Here is a 26,509-nt window from a genome sequence, read left to right as displayed (position 1 = left end):
TCCTTGGACCCAAGGAGGAGAAATTACAAAAAGATCACATCACACTCCTTTGATCTGATGATTTCCACACAGGCAAGTGCAGGGAAACACTAGTCTGAAGGAAGAAAATGCATTAAAAACACGTGCACAGGGACTTCCCTGGTGGCGCAGTGGTTAAGAATCCGCCTGCCGACGCAGGGGACCCGGGTTCGAGCCCTGGTCCAGGAAGATCCCGCATGCCACGGAGCAACTAAGCCCGTGCGCCACAACTACTGAGCCTGTGCTCTAGAGCCCGCGAGCCACAACTACCGAAGCCCGCACGCCTAGAGCCCGTGCTCCCCAACAAGAGAAGCCAAAAATAAATAATAAAATAAATTTACGGGAAAAACAACACGTGCATAGCCCTTAGCTGTTTATAAAGTTCTTGAATGTGTGTGCCCCCTTCTGATTCTCACGTCTTTCCACATTGCGGATAAGCAAGCGGAAGTTCAGAGCATTTGAAGGACTTGCTCAAGGTGGCAGGTGATGGTGCAGAGAGGGAGCTACCTCGGTGCAACAACTTTCAGACAGTGTGCCACCCCGGTCCCGCACAGAGGTACACAGATGGTGGAGGAGACAGGACAGCACGAGTCATGATCACAACTCTGAGTGACAAATACAATGAGAGACGTGTGTTTGGGGACTGGATCTATTCAGAGGAGGGGGTCTGGGGCATGGGAAGGAGTTCTGGGTTAGGGAAGGCTTCACAGGGGAACTGGCACTCACCATCGTCCACGTTTACTGAGATTTTATGAAAGGACAGAGTAAGGACCGCCACTGCCAACTCTGCCCTATTCGATACAATTAAACCATGAGCTTAAATGGTTCAAATTGATCCCATCGTCTTACATTGCTATAGATTTCATCCAGTAGCTGAATTTGGGGGAGGAAAAGAAAAAGGACCCACACAAAACTTTCCCACTTAAAGACATTTTTATTTTGGTAACGCACCTGAGTCCCTGGCAGGATGGGCCTGTCCTCCACGGGGGCAATGGGGTGTTTGGGGGAGGATGGGGGCCCTGCCCTGGGGGGGCAGCTGGGGGATGAGGCAAAGGGCTCTGTGACAGTGATAGGTCACAAAGGGCTTTGTGACACTGATAGGTCACAAAGGGCATCAGAGGATAAATAGGCTGTGCCAGGTGGTTAGGCTGACAAAGTGGTTACTTCTCTCACTAGGATGGAAGTTCACCACAGCCTCTTGGGGACATAAAAACCCAGAAGCAGAAGTGAGGTGAGGTGGAGGGGGAGCCTACCGTACCTCTCGACACACTTGAAGAGATTCAGCCTGGGCTCCAGGCGCCCTACAGCGTCCCAACTGTGATCATCTGGGCCGCTACCCACACCCCTGCCTCTGGGAGACCCGGAGGCAAACGTGGGGGCCTGTGGGGCGGGCTTGGAAGACCTGCCACAGGGCCGCGTGTGTGACGCAGGAGCATCGCAGCTCGCTCATCTGCCAGTGAGGCCGAGGGAGGGAAGAGCCAGGGAGCCGCCTTAACCGCGCTGCCTGTCGTGATCAAAGACAGCCATGAGTGGGGACTCTCTGCTCCCGAATCACATGGCCCGGAGCAGCACCTGGGTGGACCTGTTCAACACCACCACGGGGAAGCTGCAGCAGCAACTGCACAAGGGCGAATACGACCATTTCAAGTACGCGCCGATATTCGAGAGCGACTTCATCCAGGTCACGAAGAGGGGAGAAGCGATTGACGTGCACAACTGGGGCGGCCTGGTGACCATGGGCATCACATCCACCAGCCCCGTCCTCCCGCCCCCAGACATCATGCTGCTGGCCCAACGGGCCACCGGCTGTGAAAAGCATGCCGAGTGCAGCCTGGCCACCAAGGGCAAGAGCCACAAGGCTGCAAAGACCTTAGAGCTCACCAGGCTCCTTCCCTTGGAATTCGTGAGGATCTCCACTCACAATCGTGAGAAACAACAGCTGCGCGTGAAGCTTGCCACTGGCCGCTGCTTCTACCTGCAGCTGTGTCCCCCTCTGGACGCGCGGGAAGACGTCTTCGCCGAGTGGGAACAGCTGATTTACCTCCTGCGACCACCAGTGGACAGTGAAAGCAACACCTATGCCGTTCCCGTCTGGAACATGCCCTGCATGCCTGTGTTTGAGGAGGAGCAGGACGGGAGGAGACCGGCCGTGGAGGATTTCCAAGGAAAGGGGCATCAGGACCAGGTGAACGTCAGCAGCCTGCACACGTGCCCTGAGGTGGCCGGGGCCACGCCTGCAGCTTTCGCTGGGGGGCACGGAATCCAACTGGACTCCCACAAGCCCGATACCATGCCCGATGTGGCCACTGCGAAAGCAAAACCTACTACAGGGCTCGACAAAGCGTCAGCATCGCAGTCAACGAGAAAGGTGGCGACAGCAGGGGTGGCAGGAGGCACCGCAGCGGGTGCTTTGAGCACGGCAGTGATCAAGTCTCCTGCCGCTGAAGAGCGGAACACGGCCATAGCAGCCACAGCCAGCGACGGGCCCGGAGGAAGCAAAACCAACAGAGCCACTGGGGACACTGCCACAACATACCTGAGGAGCGGGAAAACGGCCTTGGCAGGTGCTGAGAACAATTCAGAGTATGCTTCCAGCACGTCCACCAGCCTCTCCCCAGGGGCCGGCATGACTGTGGTCAGAGCAGAACCTACCAGCAAGACTGTCAAAGCAAGAGCCGACAAGGACGATGAGGGGACCCTCGTCTCAAGCTTGCCACAGGAAGGCAAAGTGAGCGAACAGGATGGCAGCTCACAGAGAGTGTCCCAGGCCCGCAAGGGAAGAAGGGAGAGGAGGGAGCACTGGGGAGAGGACAGAGCTCTGACGAGCCCCAAGCTCTGCAGTTCCGTGGAAAGCCACCACAAGGCAGCGGGGAGCAAGACAATCCCCAAAGCAGCTGGCCCGTGCTCAGGCGGCCGCAGAGCCACTAGAGAGGACCAAAAGGCCAAAGGCCACGGCAGCCTGGGGGGCAGCGAGCAGGGCGCTGCTCCCAAAGGCATCAGCCGTGCTCCTATCACCAGTGAGTCCAAGACCTCGCACAAATCGGGCAGGAGCTTATCTCCAGTGCGTTCAGGTCCCACCAACAACATACTCAGCAGGATCAGCTCTTTCTTCAGGAATGTGAGAGCCAGACTTACAAAAAAGACAGTGGCCTCATCACGAAATAAACATGGGAGCATCCTGGCGGAGCCAGTGGAAGGGACCCGAGTGGAGACCATGACAGAGAGTGGCCAGGGCCTGGAAATCACCGGTGTGACATCTGAGACCATGGAGCCAGTGACCGTTGAAGCCCATCAATAGGACCTAGAGCTGGGAGCTGCAAAGGGGACCAGGGCTCTGGGAAATACCCCTGGAGAGACCATTTCAGCTTCCTTACTGCAATTTAAATAAAAAAACATACAGTCTGAGAACGCAGGCAGTGTTTTGTCTGAATTTCTAGGTCCCGAAGCCCAGCCGTAGCCTCACAGTGGATTCTGTGATGTCAGCTGTGCCACAGTCTGAGACCCAGTGTCCAGGCAAGGGCAGCCCCACCTCACACGCATGCTCAGTGCCAACAGCACTGCTCCATCTGGCTTCCACTCCTTTCTGGCTTTGCCCCCCAGGGCCATGGCTCAAAGTCAGACTATGGTCTGGGAAGCTCTCCTTCACTCTCCCGCTATTCTTTATTTTTTTTTTTTTATTTTTTTTTTTTTTTTGCGGTACGCGGGCCACTCACTGTTGTGGCCTCTCCCGTCACGGAGCACAGGGTCCGGACACGCAGGCCCAGCGGCCATGGCTCACGGGCCCAGCCGCTCCGCAGCCTGTGGGATCATCCAGGACCGGGGCACGAACTCATGTTCCCTGCATCCTCAGGTGGACTCTCAACCACTGCGCCAGCAGGGAATCCCCCCCCCCTATTCTTTTTATAAACGCTTATTCCCCCTGAAGGTCTGTAAACAGAGCCAGAACAGGACTCATGTCCCCTCGGGCTATTCAGTGGACAGAAATAAGGGCGGCAGTATTAGCTAGCAATCAGAACAGCAAGCACTCTCATCTAGACTTAGCCGTTCCCTGCCCAGGTATATACCCTGGAGAATCACACATGGTCTAAGAAACAACTCTGAGAATGTTTAGAGCAAAAATAACTTAACAGCACAACACGGGCAACAGCCCAAATTTCCATCAGCAGAATTCATACAGCAGGATAGGATGAGATTGGAATATTCAATAGTGAAAAATAAATGAGCTACACACATTAGCATAGATCAACTTCTCATGGTTGTTAAAAACATCAGAAGAATGGGATACAGTTCCACTCATGGAACCATTCTGAAACAAGCTCAAACAACGGATTGCATAGGGTCCATGTTTAAAAAAACGGTAGCTAAACCTGAGGGAAGAGTCAACGCAAAATGGAGGACAGTTTTCTCTAGGGTGGAAAGGCTAAGTCAAGGAGGTTGACACAAGGCTGTTACTGCTGCTGGGTATTGTTCTGTCTCTGAAGCAAGATGGTAGGTACACAGGTGTTGTAGTTTTCACATTTTACTAACTCTGAAATCAGGATGGTCCTACAATCACCGTGGCAGTTGTGATGAGGTTATTGGCCAATGCCTTTCTCTTTTAATCACTTGTATTTATGCACAAAAATGATGTCAGAAAGGCTTGGCATCTTTAAAGGACATTTATTTAAGGTAAAGTACAAGAACTTGTTTGGTTATTAGGAAAAGAAGGAACGATATGCCTATTTTACAGATGAGAACACTGAGGCTCAGAGAAGGTAACCTGCTGCAGTCGCACAATGGGATCTTTGCAGAACAGTGATCCACCAGCCCACTTCTCTATGCAAAGCCCTGTCTGTAGTATGCGAAGGAAGCAAGCAAACAAGCCTGAGCTAGGACCAGCACAAGAACCCGCGGCACCACCATCCTTACCATCATGTTCCAACACTACAGAGATGAGCATCAATTTTACTAGATTGAGGGGAGGGAGGGGTGGGGGCCGGGAGCCGGTTTTCGAACTTCAGTGAGCTCACAGCTCTTAGCTGGCCTTATCTCGAGAGCATCCAGTCCACCCTTGAGCTGTGTCTGGCTCCCAGGCTTCTACCTCTAGCCTCTGGCATGACCCGGGCTGCGGCCAGAAACAGGCTCCCACCTGGAATTCCAGCGTTCACTCCTGGAACGTCCAGCATCCAGTCCTCCTCCAGCCACTAATTCAACTTTTGAATGCCCTGCTCACAAGGGTTTCTCCACACCAAATCTGCAGGAACTTTTTTCTTCTGGGGCTCCAAAACCAAATCCTTAAACCTCACATGAGGGAGAGTATTTGTTAGGTCAGAGCATCCTTGTTGATTGGACCTCCAGTTTGTGACTTCCACAGACCTCATCACGGGAGGCTGGGGAGAGGTCTCTTCTGTTGGTGGACGGAATGGTGGGCACTTGGTGGGGAGCACTGATGAGAAAGGGAGCCAGCCCAAGACCTACACATATGCACTGTTTCCCCTGGCCAAACAAGGTTCCTGACCCCAGAATTAACCCAGAGTTTCCCAGAAGACTAGGAGCTGCAGGGAGCCGCAATTAATGCTTTACTCTCCACCAGCTTTTCCTTGGACCCAAGGAGGAGAAATTACAAAAAGATCACATCACACTCCTTTGATCTGATGATTTCCACACAGGCAAGTGCAGGGAAACACTAGTCTGAAGGAAGAAAATGCATTAAAAACACGTGCACAGGGACTTCCCTGGTGGCGCAGTGGTTAAGAATCCGCCTGCCGACGCAGGGGACCCGGGTTCGAGCCCTGGTCCAGGAAGATCCCACATGCCACGGAGCAACTAAGCCCGTGCGCCACAACTACTGAGCCTGTGCTCTAGAGCCCGCGAGCCACAACTACCGAAGCCCGCACGCCTAGAGCCCGTGCTCCCCAACAAGAGAAGCCAAAAATAAATAATAAAATAAATTTACGGGAAAAACAACACGTGCATAGCCCTTAGCTGTTTATAAAGTTCTTGAATGTGTGTGCCCCCTTCTGATTCTCACGTCTTTCCACATTGCGGATAAGCAAGCGGAAGTTCAGAGCATTTGAAGGACTTGCTCAAGGTGGCAGGTGATGGTGCAGAGAGGGAGCTACCTCGGTGCAACAACTTTCAGACAGTGTGCCACCCCGGTCCCACACAGAGGTACACAGATGGTGGAGGAGACAGGACAGCACGAGTCATGATCACAACTCTGAGTGACAAATACAATGAGAGACGTGTGTTTGGGGACTGGATCTATTCAGAGGAGGGGGTCTGGGGCATGGGAAGGAGTTCTGGGTTAGGGAAGGCTTCACAGGGGAACTGGCACTCACCATCGTCCACGTTTACTGAGATTTTATGAAAGGACAGACTAAGGACCGCCACTGCCAACTCTGCCCTATTCGATACAATTAAACCATGAGCTTAAATGGTTCAAATTGATCCCATCGTCTTACATTGCTATAGATTTCATCCAGTAGCTGAATTTGGGGGAGGAAAAGAAAAAGGACCCCCACAAAACTTTCCCACTTGAAGACATTTTTATTTTGGTAACGCACCTGAGTCCCTGGCAGGATGGGCCTGTCCTCCGCGGGGGCAATGGGGTGTTTGGGAGAGGATGGGGGCCCTGCCCTGAGGGGGCAGCTGGGGGATGAGGCAAAGGGCTCTGTGACAGTGATAGGTCACAAAGGGCTTTGTGAAAGGGCCTCAGAGGATAAATAGGCTGTGCCAGGGGGTTAGGCTGACAAAGTGGTTACTTCTCTCACTAGGACGGAAGTTCACCACAGCCTCTTGGGGAGATAAAAACCCAGAAGCAGAAGTGAGGTGAGGCGGAGGGGGAGCCTACCGTACCTCTCGACACACTTGAAGAGATTCAGCCTGGGCTCCAGGCACCCTACAGCGTCCCAACTGTGATCATCTGTGCCCCTACCCACACCCCTGCCTCTGGGAGACCCGGAGGCAAACGTGGGGGCCTGTGGGGCGGGCTTGGAAGACCTGCAACGGGGCCGCCTGTGTGACGCAGGAGCATCGCAGCTCGCTCTTCTGCCAGTGAGGCCGAGGGAGGGAAGAGCCAGGGAGCCGCCTTAACCGCGCTGCCTGTCGTGATCAAAGACAGCCATGAGTGGGGACTCTCTGCTCCCGTATCACACGGCCCGGAGCAGCACCTGGGTGGACCTGTTCAACACCACCACGGGGAAGCTGCAGCAGCAACTACACAAGGGCGAATACGACCATTTCAAGTATGCGCCGATATTCGAGAGCGACTTCATCCAGGTCACGAAGAGGGGAGAAGCGATTGACGTGCACAACTGGGGCGGCCTGGTGACCATGGGCATCACATCCACCAGCCCCGTCCTCCCGCTCCCAGACATCATGCTGCTGGCCCAACGGGCCACCGGCTGTGAAAAGCACGCCGAGCGCAGCCAGGCCACCAAGGGCAAGAGCCACAAGGCTGCAAAGACCTTAGAGCTCACCAGGCTCCTTCCCTTGGAGTTCGTGAGGATCTCCACTCACAATCGTGAGAAAGAGCAGCTGCGCGTGAAGCTTGCCACTGGCCGCTGCTTCTACCTGCAGCTGTGTCCCCCTCTGGACGCGCGGGAAGACCTCTTCGCCGAGTGGGAACAGCTGATTTACCTCCTGCGACCACCAGTGGACAGTGAAAGCAACACCTATGCCGTTCCCGTCTGGGACATGCCCTGCATGCCTGTGTTCGAGGAGGAGCAGGACGGGAGGAGCCCGGCCGTGGAGGATTTCCAAGGAAAGGGGCATCAGGACCAGGCGTCAGCAGCCTGCACACGTGCCCTGAGGTGGCCGGGGCAACGCCTGCAGCTTTTGCTGGGGGGCACGGAATCCAACTGGACTCCCACAAGCCCGATACCATGCCCGATGTGTCCACTGCGAAAGCAAAACCTACTACAGAGCTCGACAAAGCGTCAGCATCGCAGTCAACGACAAAGGTGGAGACAGCAGGGGTGGCAGGAGGCACCGCAGCGGGTGCTTTGAGCACGGCAGTGATCAAGTCTCCTGCCGCTGAAGAGCGGAGCACGGCCGTAGCAGCCACAGCCAGCGACGGGCCCGGAGGAAGCAAAACCAACAGAGCCACTGGGGACACTGCCACAACATCCCTGAGGAGCGGGAAAACGGCCTTGGCAGGTGCTGAGAACAATTCAGAGTATGCTTCCAGCACGTCCACCAGCCTCTCCCCAGGGGCCGGCATGACTGTGGTCGGAGCAGAACCTACCAGCAAGACCGTCAAAGCAAGAGCCGACAAGGACGATGAGGGGACCCTCGTCTCAAGCTTGCCACAGGAAGGCAAAGTGAGCGAACAGGATGGCAGCTCACAGAGAGTGTCCCAGGCCCGCAAGGGAAGAAGGGAGAGGAGGGAGCACTGGGGAGAGGACAGAGCTCTGACGAGCCCCAAGCTCTGCAGTTCCGTGGAAAGCCACCACAAGGCAGCGGGGAGCAAGACAATCCCCAAAGCAGCTGGCCCGTGCTCAGGCGGCCGCAGAGCCACTAGAGAGGACCAAAAGGCCAAAGGCCACGGCAGCCCGGGGGGCAGCGAGCAGGGCACTGCTCCCAAAGGCATCAGCCGTGCTCCTATCACCAGTGAGTCCAAGACCTCACACAAATCGGGCAGGAGCTTATCTCCAGCGCGTTCAGGTCCCACCACCAACATACTCAGCAGGATCAGCTCTTTCTTCAGGAATGTGAGAGCCAGACTTACAAAAAAGACAGTGGCCTCATCACGAAATAAACATGGGAGCATCCTGGCGGAGCCAGTGGAAGGGACCCGAGTGGAGGCCATGACAGAGACAGCAGAGAGTGGCCAGGGCCTGGAAATCACCGGTGTGACATCTGAGACCATGGAGCCAGTGACCGTTGAAGCCCATCAATAGGACCTAGAGCTGGGAGCTGCAAAGGGGACCAGGGCTCTGGGAAATACCCCTGGAGAGCCCATTTCAGCTTCCTTATTGCAATTTAAATAAAAAAAACATACAGTCTGAGAACGCAGGCAGTGTTTTGTCTGAATTTCTAGGTCCCGAAGCCCAGCCGTAGCTTCACAGTGGATTCTGTGATGTCAGCTGTGCCACAGTCTGAGACCCAGTGTCCAGGCAAGGGCAGCCCCACCTCACACGCATGCTCAGCGCCAACAGCACTGCTCCATCTGGCTTCCACTCCTTTCTGGCTTTGCCCCCCAGGGCCATGGCTCAAAGTCAGACTATGGTCTGGGAAGCTCTCCTTCACTATCCCGCTATTCATTTTTTTTTTTTTTTTTTGCGGTACGCGGGCCACTCACTGTTGTGGCCTCTCCCGTCACGGAGCACAGGGTCCGGACGCGCAGGCCCAGCGGCCATGGCTAACGGGCCCAGCCGCTCCGCGGCCTGTGGGATCTTCCAGGACCGGGGCACGAACTCATATTCCCTGCATCCTCAGGTGGACTCTCAACCACTGCGCCACCAGGGAATCCCTCCCCCTATTCTTTTTATAAATGCTTATTCCCCCTGAAGGTCTGTAAACAGAGCCAGAACAGGACTCATGTCCCCTCGGGCTATTCAGTGGACAGAAATAAGGGCGGCAGTATTAGCTAGCAATCAGAACAGCAAGCACTCTCATCTAGACTTAGCCGTTCCCTGCCCAGGTATATACCCTGGAGAAACACACATGGTCTAAGAAACAACTCTGAGAATGTTTAGAGCAAAAATAACTTAACAGCACAACACGGGCAACAGCCCAAATTTCCATCAGCAGAATTCATACAGCAGGATAGGATGAGATTGGAATATTCAATAGTGAAAAATAAATCAGCTACACACATTAGCATAGATCAACTTCTCATGGTTTTTAAAAACATCAAAAGAATGGGATACAGTTCCACTCATGGAACCATTCTGAAACAAGCTCAAACAACGGATTGCATAGGGTCCATGTTTAAAAAGATGGTAGCTAAACCTGAGGGAAAAGTAAACACAAAATGGAGGACAGTTTTCTCTAGGGTGGAAAGGCTAGGTCAAGGAGGTTGACACAAGGCTGTTAGTGCTGCTGGGAATTGTTCTGTCTCTGAAGCAAGATGGTAGGTACACAGGTGTTGTAGTTTTCACATTTTACTAACTCTGAAATCAGGATGGTCCTACAATCACCGTGGCAGTTGTGATGAAGTTATTGGCCAATGCCTTTCTCTTTTAATCACTTGTATTTATGCACAAAAATGATGTCAGAAAGGCTTGGCATCTTTAAAGGACATTTATTTAAGGTAAAGTACAAGAACACTTGTTTGGTTATTAGGAAAAGAAGGAACGATATGCCTATTTTACAGATGAGAACACTGAGGCTCAGAGAAGGTAACCTGCTGCAGTCGCACAATGGGATCTTTGCAGAACAGTGATCCACCAGCCCACTTCTCTATGCAAAGCCCTGTCTGTAGTATGCGAAGGAAGCAAGCAAACAAGCCTGAGCTAGGACCAGCACAAGAACCCGCGGCACCACCATTCTTACCATCATGTTCCAACACTACAGAGATGAGCATCAATTTTACTAGATTGAGGGGAGGGAGGGGTGGGGGCCGGGAGCCGGTTTTCGAACTTCAGTGAGCTCACAGCTCTTAGCTGGCCTTATCTCGAGAGCATCCAGTCCACCCTTGAGCTGTGTCTGGCTCCCAGGCTTCTACCTCTAGCCTCTGGCATGACCCGGGCTGCGGCCAGAAACAGGCTCCCACCTGGAATTCCAGCGTTCACTCCTGGAACGTCCAGCATCCAGTCCTCCTCCAGCCACTAATTCAACTTTTGAATGCCCTGCTCACAAGGGTTTCTCCACACCAAATCTGCAGGAACTTTTTTCTTCTGGGGCTCCAAAACCAAATCCTTAAACCTCACATGAGGGAGAGTATTTGTTAGGTCAGAGCATCCTTGTTGATTGGACCTCCAGTTTGTGACTTCCACAGACCTCATCACGGGAGGCTGGGGAGAGGTCTCTTCTGTTGGTGGACGGAATGGTGGGCACTTGGTGGGGAGCACTGATGAGAAAGGGAGCCAGCCCAAGACCTACACATATGCACTGTTTCCCCTGGCCAAACAAGGTTCCTGACCCCAGAATTAACCCAGAGTTTCCCAGAAGACTAGGAGCTGCAGGGAGCCGCAATTAATGCTTTACTCTCCACCAGCTTTTCCTTGGACCCAAGGAGGAGAAATTACAAAAAGATCACATCACACTCCTTTGATCTGATGATTTCCACACAGGCAAGTGCAGGGAAACACTAGTCTGAAGGAAGAAAATGCATTAAAAACACGTGCACAGGGACTTCCCTGGTGGCGCAGTGGTTAAGAATCCGCCTGCCGACGCAGGGAACCCGGGTTCGAGCCCTGGTCCAGGAAGATCCCACACGCCACGGAGCAACTAAGCCCGTGCGCCACAACTACTGAGCCTGTGCTCTAGAGCCCGCGAGCCACAACTACCGAAGCCCGCACGCCTAGAGCCCGTGCTCCCCAACAAGAGAAGCCAAAAATAAATAATAAAATAAATTTACGGGAAAAACAACACGTGCATAGCCCTTAGCTGTTTATAAAGTTCTTGAATGTGTGTGCCCCCTTCTGATTCTCACGTCTTTCCACATTGCGGATAAGCAAGTGGAAGTTCAGAGCATTTGAAGGACTTGCTCAAGGTGGCAGGTGATGGTGCAGAGAGGGAGCTACCTCGGTGCAACTACTTTCAGAGAGTGTGCCACCCCGGTCCCGCACAGAGGTACACAGATGGTGGAGGAGACAGGACAGCACGAGTCATGATCACAACTGTGAGTGACAAATGCAATGAGAGACGTGTGTTTGGGGACTGGATCTATTCAGAGGAGGGGGTCTGGGGCATGGGAAGGAGTTCTGGGTTAGGGAAGGCTTCACAGGGGAACTGGCACTCACCATCGTCCACGTTTACTGAGATTTTATGAAAGGACAGACTAAGGACCGCCACTGCCAACTCTGCCCTATTCGATACAATTAAACCATGAGCTTAAATGGTTCAAATTGATCCCATCGTCTTACATTGCTATAGATTTCATCCAGTAGCTGAATTTGGGGGAGGAAAAGAAAAAGGACCCACACAAAACTTTCCCACTTGAAGATATTTTTATTTTGGTAACGCACCTGAGTCCCTGGCAGGATGGGCCTGACCTCCGCGGGGGCAATGGGGTGTTTGGGAGAGGATGGGGGCCCTGCCCTGAGGGGGCAGCTGGGGGATGAGGCAAAGGGCTCTGTGACAGTGATAGGTCACAAAGGGCTTTGTGAAAGGGCCTCAGAGGATAAATAGGCTGTGCCAGGGGGTTAGGCTGACAAAGTGGTTACTTCTCTCACTAGGACGGAAGTTCACCACAGCCTCTTGGGGAGATAAAAACCCAGAAGCAGAAGTGAGGTGAGGCGGAGGGGGAGCCTACCGTACCTCTCGACACACTTGAAGAGATTCAGCCTGGGCTCCAGGCACCCTACAGCGTCCCAACTGTGATCATCTGTGCCCCTACCCACACCCCTGCCTCTGGGAGACCCGGAGGCAAACGTGGGGGCCTGTGGGGCGGGCTTGGAAGACCTGCAACGGGGCCGCCTGTGTGACGCAGGAGCATCGCAGCTCACTCTTCTGCCAGTGAGGCCGAGGGAGGGAAGAGCCAGGGAGCCGCCTTAACCGCACTGCCTGTCGTGATCAAAGACAGCCATGAGTGGGGACTCTCTGCTCCCGTATCACACGGCCCGGAGCAGCACCTGGGTGGACCTGTTCAACACCACCACGGGGAAGCTGCAGCAGCAACTACACAAGGGCGAATACGACCATTTCAAGTACGCGCCGATATTCGAGAGCGACTTCATCCAGGTCACGAAGAGGGGAGAAGCGATTGACGTGCACAACTGGGGCGGCCTGGTGACCATGGGCATCACATCCACCAGCCCCGTCCTCCCGCTCCCAGACATCATGCTGCTGGCCCAACGGGCCACCGGCTGTGAAAAGCACGCCGAGCGCAGCCAGGCCACCAAGGGCAAGAGCCACAAGGCTGCAAAGACCTTAGAGCTCACCAGGCTCCTTCCCTTGGAGTTCGTGAGGATCTCCACTCACAATCGTGAGAAAGAGCAGCTGCGCGTGAAGCTTGCCACTGGCCGCTGCTTCTACCTGCAGCTGTGTCCCCCTCTGGACGTGCGGGAAGACCTCTTCGCCGAGTGGGAACAGCTGATTTACCTCCTGCGACCACCAGTGGACAGTGAAAGCAACACCTATGCCGTTCCCGTCTGGGACATGCCCTGCATGCCTGTGTTCGAGGAGGAGCAGGACGGGAGGAGCCCGGCCGTGGAGGATTTCCAAGGAAAGGGGCATCAGGACCAGGTGAACGTCAGCAGCCTGCACACGTGCCCTGAGGTGGCCGGGGCCACGCCTGCAGCTTTTGCTGGGGGGCACGGAATCCAACTGGACTCCCACAAGCCCGATACCATGCCCGATGTGGCCACTGCGGAAGCAAAACCTACTACAGAGCTCGACAAAGCGGCAGCATCGCAGTCAACGAGAAAGGTGGAGACAGCAGGGGTGGCAGGAGGCACCGCAGCGGGTGCTTTGAGCACGGCAGTGATCAAGTCTCCTGCCACTGAAGAGCGGAGCACGGCCGTAGCAGCCACAGCCAGCGACGGGCCCGGAGGAAGCAAAACCAACAGAGCCACTGGGGACACTGCCACAACATCCCTGAGGAGCGGGAAAACGGCCTTGGCAGGTGCTGAGAACAATTCAGAGTATGCTTCCAGCACGTCCACCAGCCTCTCACCAGGGGCCGGCATGACTGTGGTCGGAGCAGAACCTACCAGCAAGACTGTCAAAGCAAGAGCCGACAAGGACGATGAGGGGACCCTCGTCTCAAGCTTGCCACAGGAAGGCAAAGTGAGCGAACAGGATGGCAGCTCACAGAGAGTGTCCCAGGCCCGCAAGGGAAGAAGGGAGAGGAGGGAGCACTGGGGAGAGGACAGAGCTCTGACGAGCCCCAAGCTCTGCAGTTCCGTGGAAAGCCACCACAAGGCAGCGGGGAGCAAGACAATCCCCAAAGCAGCTGGCCCGTGCTCAGGCGGCCGCAGAGCCACTAGAGAGGACCAAAAGGCCAAAGGCCACGGCAGCCCGGGGGGCAGCGAGCAGGGCGCTGCTCCCAAAGGCATCAGCCGTGCTCCTATCACCAGTGAGTCCAAGACCTCGCACAAATCGGGCAGGAGCTTATCTCCAGTGCGTTCAGGTCCCACCACCAACATACTCAGCAGGATCAGCTCTTTCTTCAGGAATGTGAGAGCCAGACTTACAAAAAAGACAGTGGCCTCATCACGAAATAAACATGGGAGCATCCTGGCGGAGCCAGTGGAAGGGACCCGAGTGGAGGCCATGACAGAGAGTGGCCAGGGCCTGGAAATCACCGGTGTGACATCTGAGACCATGGAGCCAGTGACCGTTGAAGCTCATCAATAGGACCTAGAGCTGGGAGCTGCAAAGGGGACCAGGGCTCTGGGAAATACCCCTGGAGAGCCCATTTCAGCTTCCTTACTGCAATTTAAATAAAAAAACATACAGTCTGAGAACGCAGGCAGTGTTTTATCTGAATTTCTAGGTCCCGAAGCCCAGCCGTAGCCTCACAGTGGATTCTGTGATGTCAGCTGTGCCACAGTCTGAGACCCAGTGTCCAGGCAAGGGCAGCCCCACCTCACACGCATGCTCAGCACCAACAGCACTGCTCCATCTGGCTTCCACTCCTTTCTGGCTTTGCCCCCCAGGGCCATGGCTCAAAGTCAGACTATGGTCTTGGAAGCTCTCCTTCACTCTCCCGCTATTTTTTTTTTTTTTTTTTTTTTTTTGCGGTACGCGGGCCACTCACTGTTGTGGCCTCTCCCCTCACGGAGCACAGGCTCCGGACACGCAGGCCCAGCGGCCATGGCTCACGGGCCCAGCCGCTCCGCAGCCTGTGGGATCATCCAGGACCGGGGCACGAACTCATGTTCCCTGCATCCTCAGGTGGACTCTCAACCACTGCGCCAGCAGGGAATCCCCCCCCCTATTCTTTTTATAAACGCTTATTCCCCCTGAAGGTCTGTAAACAGAGCCAGAACAGGACTCATGTCCCCTCGTGCTATTGAGTGGACAGAAATAAGGGCGGCAGTATTAGCTAGCAATCAGAACAGCAAGCACTCTCATCTAGACTTAGCCGTTCCCTGCCCAGGTATATACCCTGGAGAATCACACATGGTCTAAGAAACAACTCTGAGAATGTTTAGAGCAAAAATAACTTAACAGCACAACACGGGCAACAGCCCAAATTTCCATCAGCAGAATTCATACAGCAGGATAGGATGAGATTGGAATATTCAATACTGAAAAATAAATGAGCTACACACATTAGCATAGATCAACTTCTCATGGTTGTTAAAAACATCAGAAGAATGGGATACAGTTCCACTCATGGAACCATTCTGAAACAAGCTCAAACAACGGATTGCATAGGGTCCATGTTTAAAAAAACGGTAGCTAAACCTGAGGGAAGAGTCAACGCAAAATGGAGGACAGTTTTCTCTAGGGTGGAAAGGCTAAGTCAAGGAGGTTGACACAAGGCTGTTACTGCTGCTGGGAATTGTTCTGTCTCTGAAGCAAGATGGTAGGTACACAGGTGTTGTAGTTTTCACATTTTACTAACTCTGAAATCAGGATGGTCCTACAATCACCGTGGCAGTTGTGATGAGGTTATTGGCCAATGCCTTTCTCTTTTAATCACTTGTATTTATGCACAAAAATGATGTCAGAAAGGCTTGGCATCTTTAAAGGACATTTATTTAAGGTAAAGTACAAGAACTCTTGTTTGGTTATTAGGAAAAGAAGGAACGATATGCCCATTTTACAGATGAGAACACTGAGGCTCAGAGAAGGTAACCTGCTGCAGTCGCACAATGGGATCTTTGCAGAACAGTGATCCACCAGCCCACTTCTCTATGCAAAGCCCTGTCTGTAGTATGCGAAGGAAGCAAGCAAACAAGCCTGAGCTAGGACCAGCACAAGAACCCGCGGCACCACCATCCTTACCATCATGTTCCAACACTACAGAGATGAGCATCAATTTTACTAGATTGAGGGGAGGGAGGGGTGGGGGCCGGGAGCCGGTTTTCGAACTTCAGTGAGCTCACAGCTCTTAGCTGGCCTTATCTCGAGAGCATCCAGTCCACCCTTGAGCTGTGTCTGGCTCCCAGGCTTCTACCTCTAGCCTCTGGCATGACCCGGGCTGCGGCCAGAAACAGGCTCCCACCTGGAATTCCAGCGTTCACTCCTGGAACGTCCAGCATCCAGTCCTCCTCCAGCCACTAATTCAACTTTTGAATGCCCTGCTCACAAGGGTTTCTCCACACCAAATCTGCAGGAACTTTTTTCTTCTGGGGCTCCAAAACCAAATCCTTAAACCTCACATGAGGGAGAGTATTTGTTAGGTCAGAGCATCCTTGTTGATTGGACCTCCAGTTTGTGACTTCCACAGACCTCATCACGGGAGGCTGGGGAGAGGTCTCTTCTGTTGGTGGACGGAATGGTGGGCACTTGGTGGGGAGCACTGATGAGAAAGGGAGCCAGCCCAAGACCTACACATATGCACTGTTTCCCCTGGCCAAACAAGGTTCCTGACCCCAGAATTAACCCAGAGTTTCCCAGAAGACTAGGAGCTGCAGGGAGCCGCAATTAATGCTTTACTCTCCACCAGCTTTTCCTTGGACCCAAGGAGGAGAAATTACAAAAAGATCACATCACACTCCTTTGATCTGATGATTTCCACACAGGCAAGTGCAGGGAAACACTAGTCTGAAGGAAGAAAATGCATTAAAAACACGTGCACAGGGACTTCCCTGGTGGCGCAGTGGTTAAGAATCCGCCTGCCGACGCAGGGGACCCGGGTTCGAGCCCTGGTCCAGGAAGATCCCGCATGCCACGGAGCAACTAAGCCCGTGCGCCACAACTACTGAGCCTGTGCTCTAGAGCCCGCGAGCCACAACTACCGAAGCCCGCACGCCTAGAGCCCGTGCTCCCCAACAAGAGAAGCCAAAAATAAATAATAAAATAAATTTACGGGAAAAACAACACGTGCATAGCCCTTAGCTGTTTATAAAGTTCTTGAATGTGTGTGCCCCCTTCTGATTCTCACGTCTTTCCACATTGCGGATAAGCAAGCGGAAGTTCAGAGCATTTGAAGGACTTGCTCAAGGTGGCAGGTGATGGTGCAGAGAGGGAGCTACCTCGGTGCAACAACTTTCAGACAGTGTGCCACCCCGGTCCCGCACAGAGGTACACAGATGGTGGAGGAGACAGGAGAGCACGAGTCATGATCACAACTGTGAGTGACAAATGCAATGAGAGACGTGTGTTTGGGGACTGGATCTATTCAGAGGAGGGGGTCTGGGGCATGGGAAGGAGTTCTGGGTTAGGGAAGGCTTCACAGGGGAACTGGCACTCACCATCGTCCACGTTAACTGAGATTTTATGAAAGGACAGACTAAGGACCGCCACTGCCAACTCTGCCCTATTCGATACAATTAAACCATGAGCTTAAATGGTTCAAATTGATCCCATCGTCTTACATTGCTATAGATTTCATCCAGTAGCTGAATTTGGGGGAGGAAAAGAAAAAGGACCCACACAAAACTTTCCCACTTGAAGACATTTTTATTTTGGTAACGCACCTGAGTCCCTGGCAGGATGGGCCTGTCCTCCGCGGGGGCAATGGGGTGTTTGGGAGAGGATGGGGGCCCTGCCCTGAGGGGGCAGCTGGGGGATGAGGCAAAGGGCTCTGTGACAGTGATAGGTCACAAAGGGCTTTGTGAAAGGGCCTCAGAGGATAAATAGGCTGTGCCAGGGGGTTAGGCTGACAAAGTGGTTACTTCTCTCACTAGGACGGAAGTTCACCACAGCCTCTTGGGGAGATAAAAACCCAGAAGCAGAAGTGAGGTGAGGCGGAGGGGGAGCCTACCGTACCTCTCGACACACTTGAAGAGATTCAGCCTGGGCTCCAGGCACCCTACAGCGTCCCAACTGTGATCATCTGTGCCCCTACCCACACCCCTGCCTCTGGGAGACCCGGAGGCAAATGTGGGGGCCTGTGGGGCGGGCTTGGAAGACCTGCAACGGGGCCGCCTGTGTGACGCAGGAGCATCGCAGCTCGCTCTTCTGCCAGTGAGGCCGAGGGAGGGAAGAGCCAGGGAGCCGCCTTAACCGCGCTGCCTGTCGTGATCAAAGACAGCCATGAGTGGGGACTCTCTGCTCCCGAATCACATGGCCCGGAGCAGCACCTGGGTGGACCTGTTCAACACCACCACGGGGAAGCTGCAGCAGCAACTGCACAAGGGCGAATACGACCATTTCAAGTACGCGCCGATATTCGAGAGCGACTTCATCCAGGTCACGAAGAGGGGAGAAGCGATTGACGTGCACAACTGGGGCGGCCTGGTGACCATGGGCATCACATCCACCAGCCCCGTCCTCCCGCCCCCAGACATCATGCTGCTGGCCCAACGGGCCACCGGCTGTGAAAAGCATGCCGAGTGCAGCCAGGCCACCAAGGGCAAGAGCCACAAGGCTGCAAAGACCTTAGAGCTCAACAGGCTCCTTCCCTTGGAATTCGTGAGGATCTCCACTCACAATCGTGAGAAACAACAGCTGCGCGTGAAGCTTGCCACTGGCCGCTGCTTCTACCTGCAGCTGTGTCCCCCTCTGGACGCGCGGGAAGACGTCTTCGCCGAGTGGGAACAGCTGATTTACCTCCTGCGACCACCAGTGGACAGTGAAAGCAACACCTATGCCGTTCCCGTCTGGAACATGCCCTGCATGCCTGTGTTCGAGGAGGAGCAGGACGGGAGGAGACCGGCCGTGGAGGATTTCCAAGGAAAGGGGCATCAGGACCAGGTGAACGTCAGCAGCCTGCACACGTGCCCTGAGGTGGCCGGGGCCACGCCTGCAGCTTTCGCTGGGGGGCACGGAATCCAACTGGACTCCCACAAGCCCGATACCATGCCCGATGTGGCCACTGCGAAAGCAAAACCTACTACAGAGCTCGACAAAGCGTCAGCATCGCAGTCAACGAGAAAGGTGGAGACAGCAGGGGTGGCAGGAGGCACCGCAGCGGGTGCTTTGAGCACGGCAGTGATCAAGTCTCCTGCCGCTGAAGAGCGGAACACGGCCGTAGCAGCCACAGCCAGCGACGGGCCCGGAGGAAGCAAAACCAACAGAGCCACTGGGGACACTGCCACAACATCCCTGAGGAGCAGGAAACCGGCCTTGGCAGGTGCTGAGAACAATTCAGAGTATGCTTCCAGCACGTCCACCAGCCTCTCACCAGGGGCCGGCATGACTGTGGTCGGAGCAGAACCTACCAGCAAGACCGTCAAAGCAAGAGCCGACAAGGACGATGAGGGCACCCTCGTCTCAAGCTTGCCACAGGAAGGCAAAGTGAGCGAACAGGATGGCAGCTCACAGAGAGTGTCCCAGGCCCGCAAGGGAAGAAGGGAGAGGAGGGAGCACTGGGGAGAGGACAGAGCTCTGACGAGCCCCAAGCTCTGCAGTTCCGTGGAAAGCCACCACAAGGCAGCGGGGAGCAAGACAATCCCCAAAGCAGCTGGCCCGTGCTCAGGCGGCCGCAGAGCCACTAGAGAGGACCAAAAGGCCAAAGGCCATGGCAGCCCGGGGGGCAGTGAGCAGGGCACTGCTCCCAAAGGCATCAGCCATGCTCCTATCACCAGTGAGTCCAAGACCTGGCACAAATCGGGCAGGAGCTTATCTCCAGCGCGTTCAGGTCCCACCACCAACATACTCAGCAGGATCAGCTCTTTCTTCAGGAATGTGAGAGCCAGACTTACAAAAAAGACAGTGGCCTCATCACGAAATAAACATGGGAGCATCCTGGCGGAGCCAGTGGAAGGGACCCGAGTGGAGGCCATGACAGAGACAGCAGAGAGTGGCCAGGGCCTGGAAATCACTGGTGTGACATCTGAGACCATGGAGCCAGTGACCGTTGAAGCCCATCAATAGGACCTAGAGCTGGGAGCTGCAAAGGGGACCAGGGCTCTGGGAAATACCCCTGGAGAGCCCATTTCAGCTTCCTTACTGCAATTTAAATAAAAAAAACATACAGTCTGAGAACGCAGGCAGTGTTTTGTCTGAATTTCTAGGTCCTGAAGCCCAGCCGTAGCCTCACAGTGGATTCTGTGATGTCAGCTGTGCCACAGTCTGAGACCCAGTGTCCAGGCAAGGGCAGCCCCACCTCACACGCATGCTCAGCGCCAACAGCACTGCTCCATCTGGCTTCCACTCCTTTCTGGCTTTGCCCCCCAGGGCCATGGCTCAAAGTCAGACTATGGTCTGGGAAGCTCTCCTTCACTATCCCGCTATTCTTTTTTTTTTTTTTTTTTTTTGCGGTACGCGGGCCACTCACTGTTGTGGCCTCTCCCGTCACGGAGCACAGGCTCCGGACGCGCAGGCCCAGCGGCCATGGCTAACGGGCCCAGCCGCTCCGCGGCCTGTGGGATCTTCCAGGACCGGGGCACGAACTCATATTCCCTGCATCCGCAGGTGGACTCTCAACCACTGCGCCACCAGGGAATCCCTCCCCCTATTCTTTTTATAAACGCTTATTCCCCCTGAAGGTCTGTAAACAGAGCCAGAACAGGACTCATGTCCCCTCGGGCTATTCAGTGGACAGAAATAAGGGCGGCAGTATTAGCTAGCAATCAGAACAGCAAGCACTCTCATCTAGACTTAGCCGTTCCCTGCCCAGGTATATACCCTGGAGAAACACACATGGTCTAAGAAACAACTCTGAGAATGTTTAGAGCAAAAATAACTTAACAGCACAACACGGGCAACAGCCCAAATTTCCATCAGCAGAATTCATACAGCAGGATAGGATGAGATTGGAATATTCAATAGTGAAAAATAAATCAGCTACACACATTAGCATAGATCAACTTCTCATGGTTTTTAAAAACATCAAAAGAATGGGATACAGTTCCACTCATGGAACCATTCTGAAACAAGCTCAAACAACGGATTGCATAGGGTCCATGTTTAAAAAGACGGTAGCTAAACCTGAGGGAAAAGTAAACACAAAATGGAGGACAGTTTTCTCTAGGGTGGAAAGGCTAGGTCAAGGAGGTTGACACAAGGCTGTTAGTGCTGCTGGGAATTGTTCTGTCTCTGAAGCAAGATGGTAGGTACACAGGTGTTGTAGTTTTCACATTTTACTAACTCTGAAATCAGGATGGTCCTACAATCACCGTGGCAGTTGTGATGAAGTTATTGGCCAATGCCTTTCTCTTTTAATCACTTGTATTTATGCACAAAAATGATGTCAGAAAGGCTTGGCATCTTTAAAGGACATTTATTTAAGGTAAAGTACAAGAACACTTGTTTGGTTATTAGGAAAAGAAGGAACGATATGCCTATTTTACAGATGAGAACACTGAGGCTCAGAGAAGGTAACCTGCTGCAGTCGCACAATGGGATCTTTGCAGAACAGTGATCCACCAGCCCACTTCTCTATGCAAAGCCCTGTCTGTAGTATGCGAAGGAAGCAAGCAAACAAGCCTGAGCTAGGACCAGCACAAGAACCCGCGGCACCACCATTCTTACCATCATGTTCCAAAACTACAGAGATGAGCATCAATTTTACTAGATTGAGGGGAGGGAGGGGTGGGGGCCGGGAGCCGGTTTTTGAACTTCAGTGAGCTCACAGCTCTTAGCTGGCCTTATCTCGAGAGCATCCAGTCCACCCTTGAGCTGTGTCTGGCTCCCAGGCTTCTAACTCTAGCCTCTGGCATGACCCGGGCTGCAGCCAGAAACAGGCTCCCACCTGGAATTCCAGCATTCACTCCTGGAACGTCCAGCATCCAGTCCTCCTCCAGCCACTAATTCAACTTTTGAATGCCCTGCTCACAAGGGTTTCTCCACACCAAATCTGCAGGAACTTTTTTCTTCTGGGGCTCCAAAACCAAATCCTTAAACCTCACATGAGGGAGAGTATTTGTTAGGTCAGAGCATCCTTGTTGATTGGACCTCCAGTTTGTGACTTCCACAGACCTCATCACGGGAGGCTGGGGAGAGGTCTCTTCTGTTGGTGGACGGAATGGTGGGCACTTGGTGGGGAGCACTGATGAGAAAGGGAGCCAGCCCAAGACCTACACATATGCACTGTTTCCCCTGGCCAAACAAGGTTCCTGACCCCAGAATTAACCCAGAGTTTCCCAGAAGACTAGGAGCTGCAGGGAGCCGCAATTAATGCTTTACTCTCCACCAGCTTTTCCTTGGACCCAAGGAGGAGAAATTACAAAAAGATCACATCACACTCCTTTGATCTGATGATTTCCACACAGGCAAGTGCAGGGAAACACTAGTCTGAAGGAAGAAAATGCATTAAAAACACGTGCACAGGGACTTCCCTGGTGGCGCAGTGGTTAAGAATCCGCCTGCCGACGCAGGGAACCCGGGTTCGAGCCCTGGTCCAGGAAGATCCCACACGCCACGGAGCAACTAAGCCCGTGCGCCACAACTACTGAGCCTGTGCTCTAGAGCCCGCGAGCCACAACTACCGAAGCCCGCACGCCTAGAGCCCGTGCTCCCCAACAAGAGAAGCCAAAAATAAATAATAAAATAAATTTACGGGAAAAACAACACGTGCATAGCCCTTAGCTGTTTATAAAGTTCTTGAATGTGTGTGCCCCCTTCTGATTCTCACGTCTTTCCACATTGCGGATAAGCAAGTGGAAGTTCAGAGCATTTGAAGGACTTGCTCAAGGTGGCAGGTGATGGTGCAGAGAGGGAGCTACCTCGGTGCAACAACTTTCAGACAGTGTGCCACCCCGGTCCCGCACAGAGGTACACAGATGGTGGAGGAGACAGGACAGCACGAGTCATGATCACAACTCTGAGTGACAAATACAATGAGAGACGTGTGTTTGGGGACTGGATCTATTCAGAGGAGGGGGTCTGGGGCATGGGAAGGAGTTCTGGGTTAGGGAAGGCTTCACAGGGGAACTGGCACTCACCATCGTCCACGTTTACTGAGATTTTATGAAAGGACAGACTAAGGACCGCCACTGCCAACTCTGCCCTATTCGATACAATTAAACCATGAGCTTAAATGGTTCAAATTGATCCCATCGTCTTACATTGCTATAGATTTCATCCAGTAGCTGAATTTGGGGGAGGAAAAGAAAAAGGACCCACACAAAACTTTCCCACTTGAAGACATTTTTATTTTGGTAACGCACCTGAGTCCCTGGCAGGATGGGCCTGACCTCCGCGGGGGCAATGGGGTGTTTGGGAGAGGATGGGGGCCCTGCCCTGAGGGGGCAGCTGGGGGATGAGGCAAAGGGCTCTGTGACAGTGATAGGTCACAAAGGGCTTTGTGAAAGGGCCTCAGAGGATAAATAGGCTGTGCCAGGGGGTTAGGCTGACAAAGTGGTTACTTCTCTCAGTAGGACGGAAGTTCACCACAGCCTCTTGGGGAGATAAAAACCCAGAAGCAGAAGTGAGGTGAGGCGGAGGGGGAGCCTACCGTACCTCTCGACACACTTGAAGAGATTCAGCCTGGGCTCCAGGCACCCTACAGCGTCCCAACTGTGATCATCTGTGCCCCTACCCACACCCCTGCCTCTGGGAGACCCGGAGGCAAACGTGGGGGCCTGTGGGGCGGGCTTGGAAGACCTGCAACGGGGCCGCCTGTGTGACGCAGGAGCATCGCAGCTCACTCTTCTGCCAGTGAGGCCGAGGGAGGGAAGAGCCAGGGAGCCGCCTTAACCGCACTGCCTGTCGTGATCAAAGACAGCCATGAGTGGGGACTCTCTGCTCCCGTATCACACGGCCTGGAGCAGCACCTGGGTGGACCTGTTCAACACCACCACGGGGAAGCTGCAGCAGCAACTACACAAGGGCGAATACGACCATTTCAAGTACGCGCCGATATTCGAGAGCGACTTCATCCAGGTCACGAAGAGGGGAGAAGCGATTGACGTGCACAACTGGGGCGGCCTGGTGACCATGGGCATCACATCCACCAGCCCCGTCCTCCCGCTCCCAGACATCATGCTGCTGGCCCAACGGGCCACCGGCTGTGAAAAGCACGCCGAGCGCAGCCAGGCCACCAAGGGCAAGAGCCACAAGGCTGCAAAGACCTTAGAGCTCACCAGGCTCCTTCCCTTGGAGTTCGTGAGGATCTCCACTCACAATCGTGAGAAAGAGCAGCTGCGCGTGAAGCTTGCCACTGGCCGCTGCTTCTACCTGCAGCTGTGTCCCCCTCTGGACGTGCGGGAAGACCTCTTCGCCGAGTGGGAACAGCTGATTTACCTCCTGCGACCACCAGTGGACAGTGAAAGCAACACCTATGCCGTTCCCGTCTGGGACATGCCCTGCATGCCTGTGTTCGAGGAGGAGCAGGACGGGAGGAGACCGGCCGTGGAGGATTTCCAAGGAAAGGGGCATCAGGACCAGGTGAACGTCAGCAGCCTGCACACGTGCCCTGAGGTGGCCGGGGCCACGCCTGCAGCTTTTGCTGGGGGGCACGGAATCCAACTGGACTCCCACAAGCCCGATACCATGCCCGATGTGGCCACTGCGGAAGCAAAACCTACTACAGAGCTCGACAAAGCGGCAGCATCGCAGTCAACGAGAAAGGTGGAGACAGCAGGGGTGGCAGGAGGCACCGCAGCGGGTGCTTTGAGCACGGCAGTGATCAAGTCTCCTGCCACTGAAGAGCGGAGCACGGCCGTAGCAGCCACAGCCAGCGACGGGCCCGGAGGAAGCAAAACCAACAGAGCCACTGGGGACACTGCCACAACATCCCTGAGGAGCGGGAAAACGGCCTTGGCAGGTGCTGAGAACAATTCAGAGTATGCTTCCAGCACGTCCACCAGCCTCTCACCAGGGGCCGGCATGACTGTGGTCGGAGCAGAACCTACCAGCAAGACTGTCAAAGCAAGAGCCGACAAGGACGATGAGGGGACCCTCGTCTCAAGCTTGCCACAGGAAGGCAAAGTGAGCGAACAGGATGGCAGCTCACAGAGAGTGTCCCAGGCCCGCAAGGGAAGAAGGGAGAGGAGGGAGCACTGGGGAGAGGACAGAGCTCTGACGAGCCCCAAGCTCTGCAGTTCCGTGGAAAGCCACCACAAGGCAGCGGGGAGCAAGACAATCCCCAAAGCAGCTGGCCCGTGCTCAGGCGGCCGCAGAGCCACTAGAGAGGACCAAAAGGCCAAAGGCCACGGCAGCCCGGGGGGCAGCGAGCAGGGCGCTGCTCCCAAAGGCATCAGCCGTGCTCCTATCACCAGTGAGTCCAAGACCTCGCACAAATCGGGCAGGAGCTTATCTCCAGTGCGTTCAGGTCCCACCACCAACATACTCAGCAGGATCAGCTCTTTCTTCAGGAATGTGAGAGCCAGACTTACAAAAAAGACAGTGGCCTCATCACGAAATAAACATGGGAGCATCCTGGCGGAGCCAGTGGAAGGGACCCGAGTGGAGGCCATGACAGAGAGTGGCCAGGGCCTGGAAATCACCGGTGTGACATCTGAGACCATGGAGCCAGTGACCGTTGAAGCCCATCAATAGGACCTAGAGCTGGGAGCTGCAAAGGGGACCAGGGCTCTGGGAAATACCCCTGGAGAGCCCATTTCAGCTTCCTTACTGCAATTTAAATAAAAAAACATACAGTCTGAGAACGCAGGCAGTGTTTTATCTGAATTTCTAGGTCCCGAAGCCCAGCCGTAGCCTCACAGTGGATTCTGTGATGTCAGCTGTGCCACAGTCTGAGACCCAGTGTCCAGGCAAGGGCAGCCCCACCTCACACGCATGCTCAGCACCAACAGCACTGCTCCATCTGGCTTCCACTCCTTTCTGGCTTTGCCCCCCAGGGCCATGGCTCAAAGTCAGACTATGGTCTTGGAAGCTCTCCTTCACTCTCCCGCTATTTTTTTTTTTTTTTTTTTTTTTTTGCGGTACGCGGGCCACTCACTGTTGTGGCCTCTCCCGTCACGGAGCACAGGCTCCGGACACGCAGGCCCAGCGGCCATGGCTCACGGGCCCAGCCGCTCCGCAGCCTGTGGGATCATCCAGGACCGGGGCACGAACTCATGTTCCCTGCATCCTCAGGTGGACTCTCAACCACTGCGCCAGCAGGGAATCCCCCCCCCTATTCTTTTTATAAACGCTTATTCCCCCTGAAGGTCTGTAAACAGAGCCAGAACAGGACTCATGTCCCCTCGTGCTATTGAGTGGACAGAAATAAGGGCGGCAGTATTAGCTAGCAATCAGAACAGCAAGCACTCTCATCTAGACTTAGCCGTTCCCTGCCCAGGTATATACCCTGGAGAATCACACATGGTCTAAGAAACAACTCTGAGAATGTTTAGAGCAAAAATAACTTAACAGCACAACACGGGCAACAGCCCAAATTTCCATCAGCAGAATTCATACAGCAGGATAGGATGAGATTGGAATATTCAATACT

The 26,509-nt window shown here is 54.2% G+C and overlaps 3 protein-coding genes and 1 pseudogene across 4 annotated transcripts in view; all 4 read left to right on the top strand.

The window, feature by feature from the left end:
• The window catches only part of LOC309801708 (Golgi-associated RAB2 interactor protein 4-like), a gene marked incomplete at both ends in the record, with an annotated part of 33,450 nt that extends 26,324 nt beyond the window's left edge, over positions 1 to 7,126 (top strand). Inside the window, one exon of the mRNA XM_082646774.1 lies at positions 7,117 to 7,126. Within this exon, the coding sequence (XP_082502900.1) occupies positions 7,117 to 7,126 (10 nt within the window). The remainder of the gene's footprint in view (positions 1 to 7,116) is intronic.
• Positions 7,123 to 12,697, top strand: LOC309801707 (Golgi-associated RAB2 interactor protein 4-like; annotated as a pseudogene). Its single transcript has 2 exons — positions 7,123 to 7,801; positions 12,688 to 12,697. The product of its transcript is annotated as a Golgi-associated RAB2 interactor protein 4-like (transcript).
• Positions 12,694 to 23,842, top strand: LOC309801706 (Golgi-associated RAB2 interactor protein 4-like; the record flags this gene model as incomplete). Its single annotated transcript, XM_082646773.1, has 2 exons — positions 12,694 to 13,376; positions 23,833 to 23,842. 2 exons carry the CDS (start codon positions 12,694 to 12,696, stop codon positions 23,840 to 23,842), a joined length of 693 nt encoding a protein of 230 aa, XP_082502899.1.
• Positions 23,839 to 26,287, top strand: LOC309801704 (Golgi-associated RAB2 interactor protein 4-like; the record flags this gene model as incomplete). The annotated part of the gene is made up of 2 exons (XM_082646772.1): positions 23,839 to 24,531; positions 26,282 to 26,287. 2 exons carry the CDS (start codon positions 23,839 to 23,841, stop codon positions 26,285 to 26,287), a joined length of 699 nt encoding a protein of 232 aa, XP_082502898.1.
• Between the last annotated feature and the right edge of the window lie 222 nt (positions 26,288 to 26,509).

This window comes from Mesoplodon mirus (assembly GCF_964341445.2).
Source record: "Mesoplodon mirus genome assembly, contig: SUPER_3_unloc_2, whole genome shotgun sequence".
In the NCBI taxonomy this organism is placed as follows: domain Eukaryota; kingdom Metazoa; phylum Chordata; class Mammalia; order Artiodactyla; family Ziphiidae; genus Mesoplodon; species Mesoplodon mirus.
Note: the sequence above shows the minus strand (reverse complement) of the source record. Positions and strands in the feature narration are given on the sequence as shown.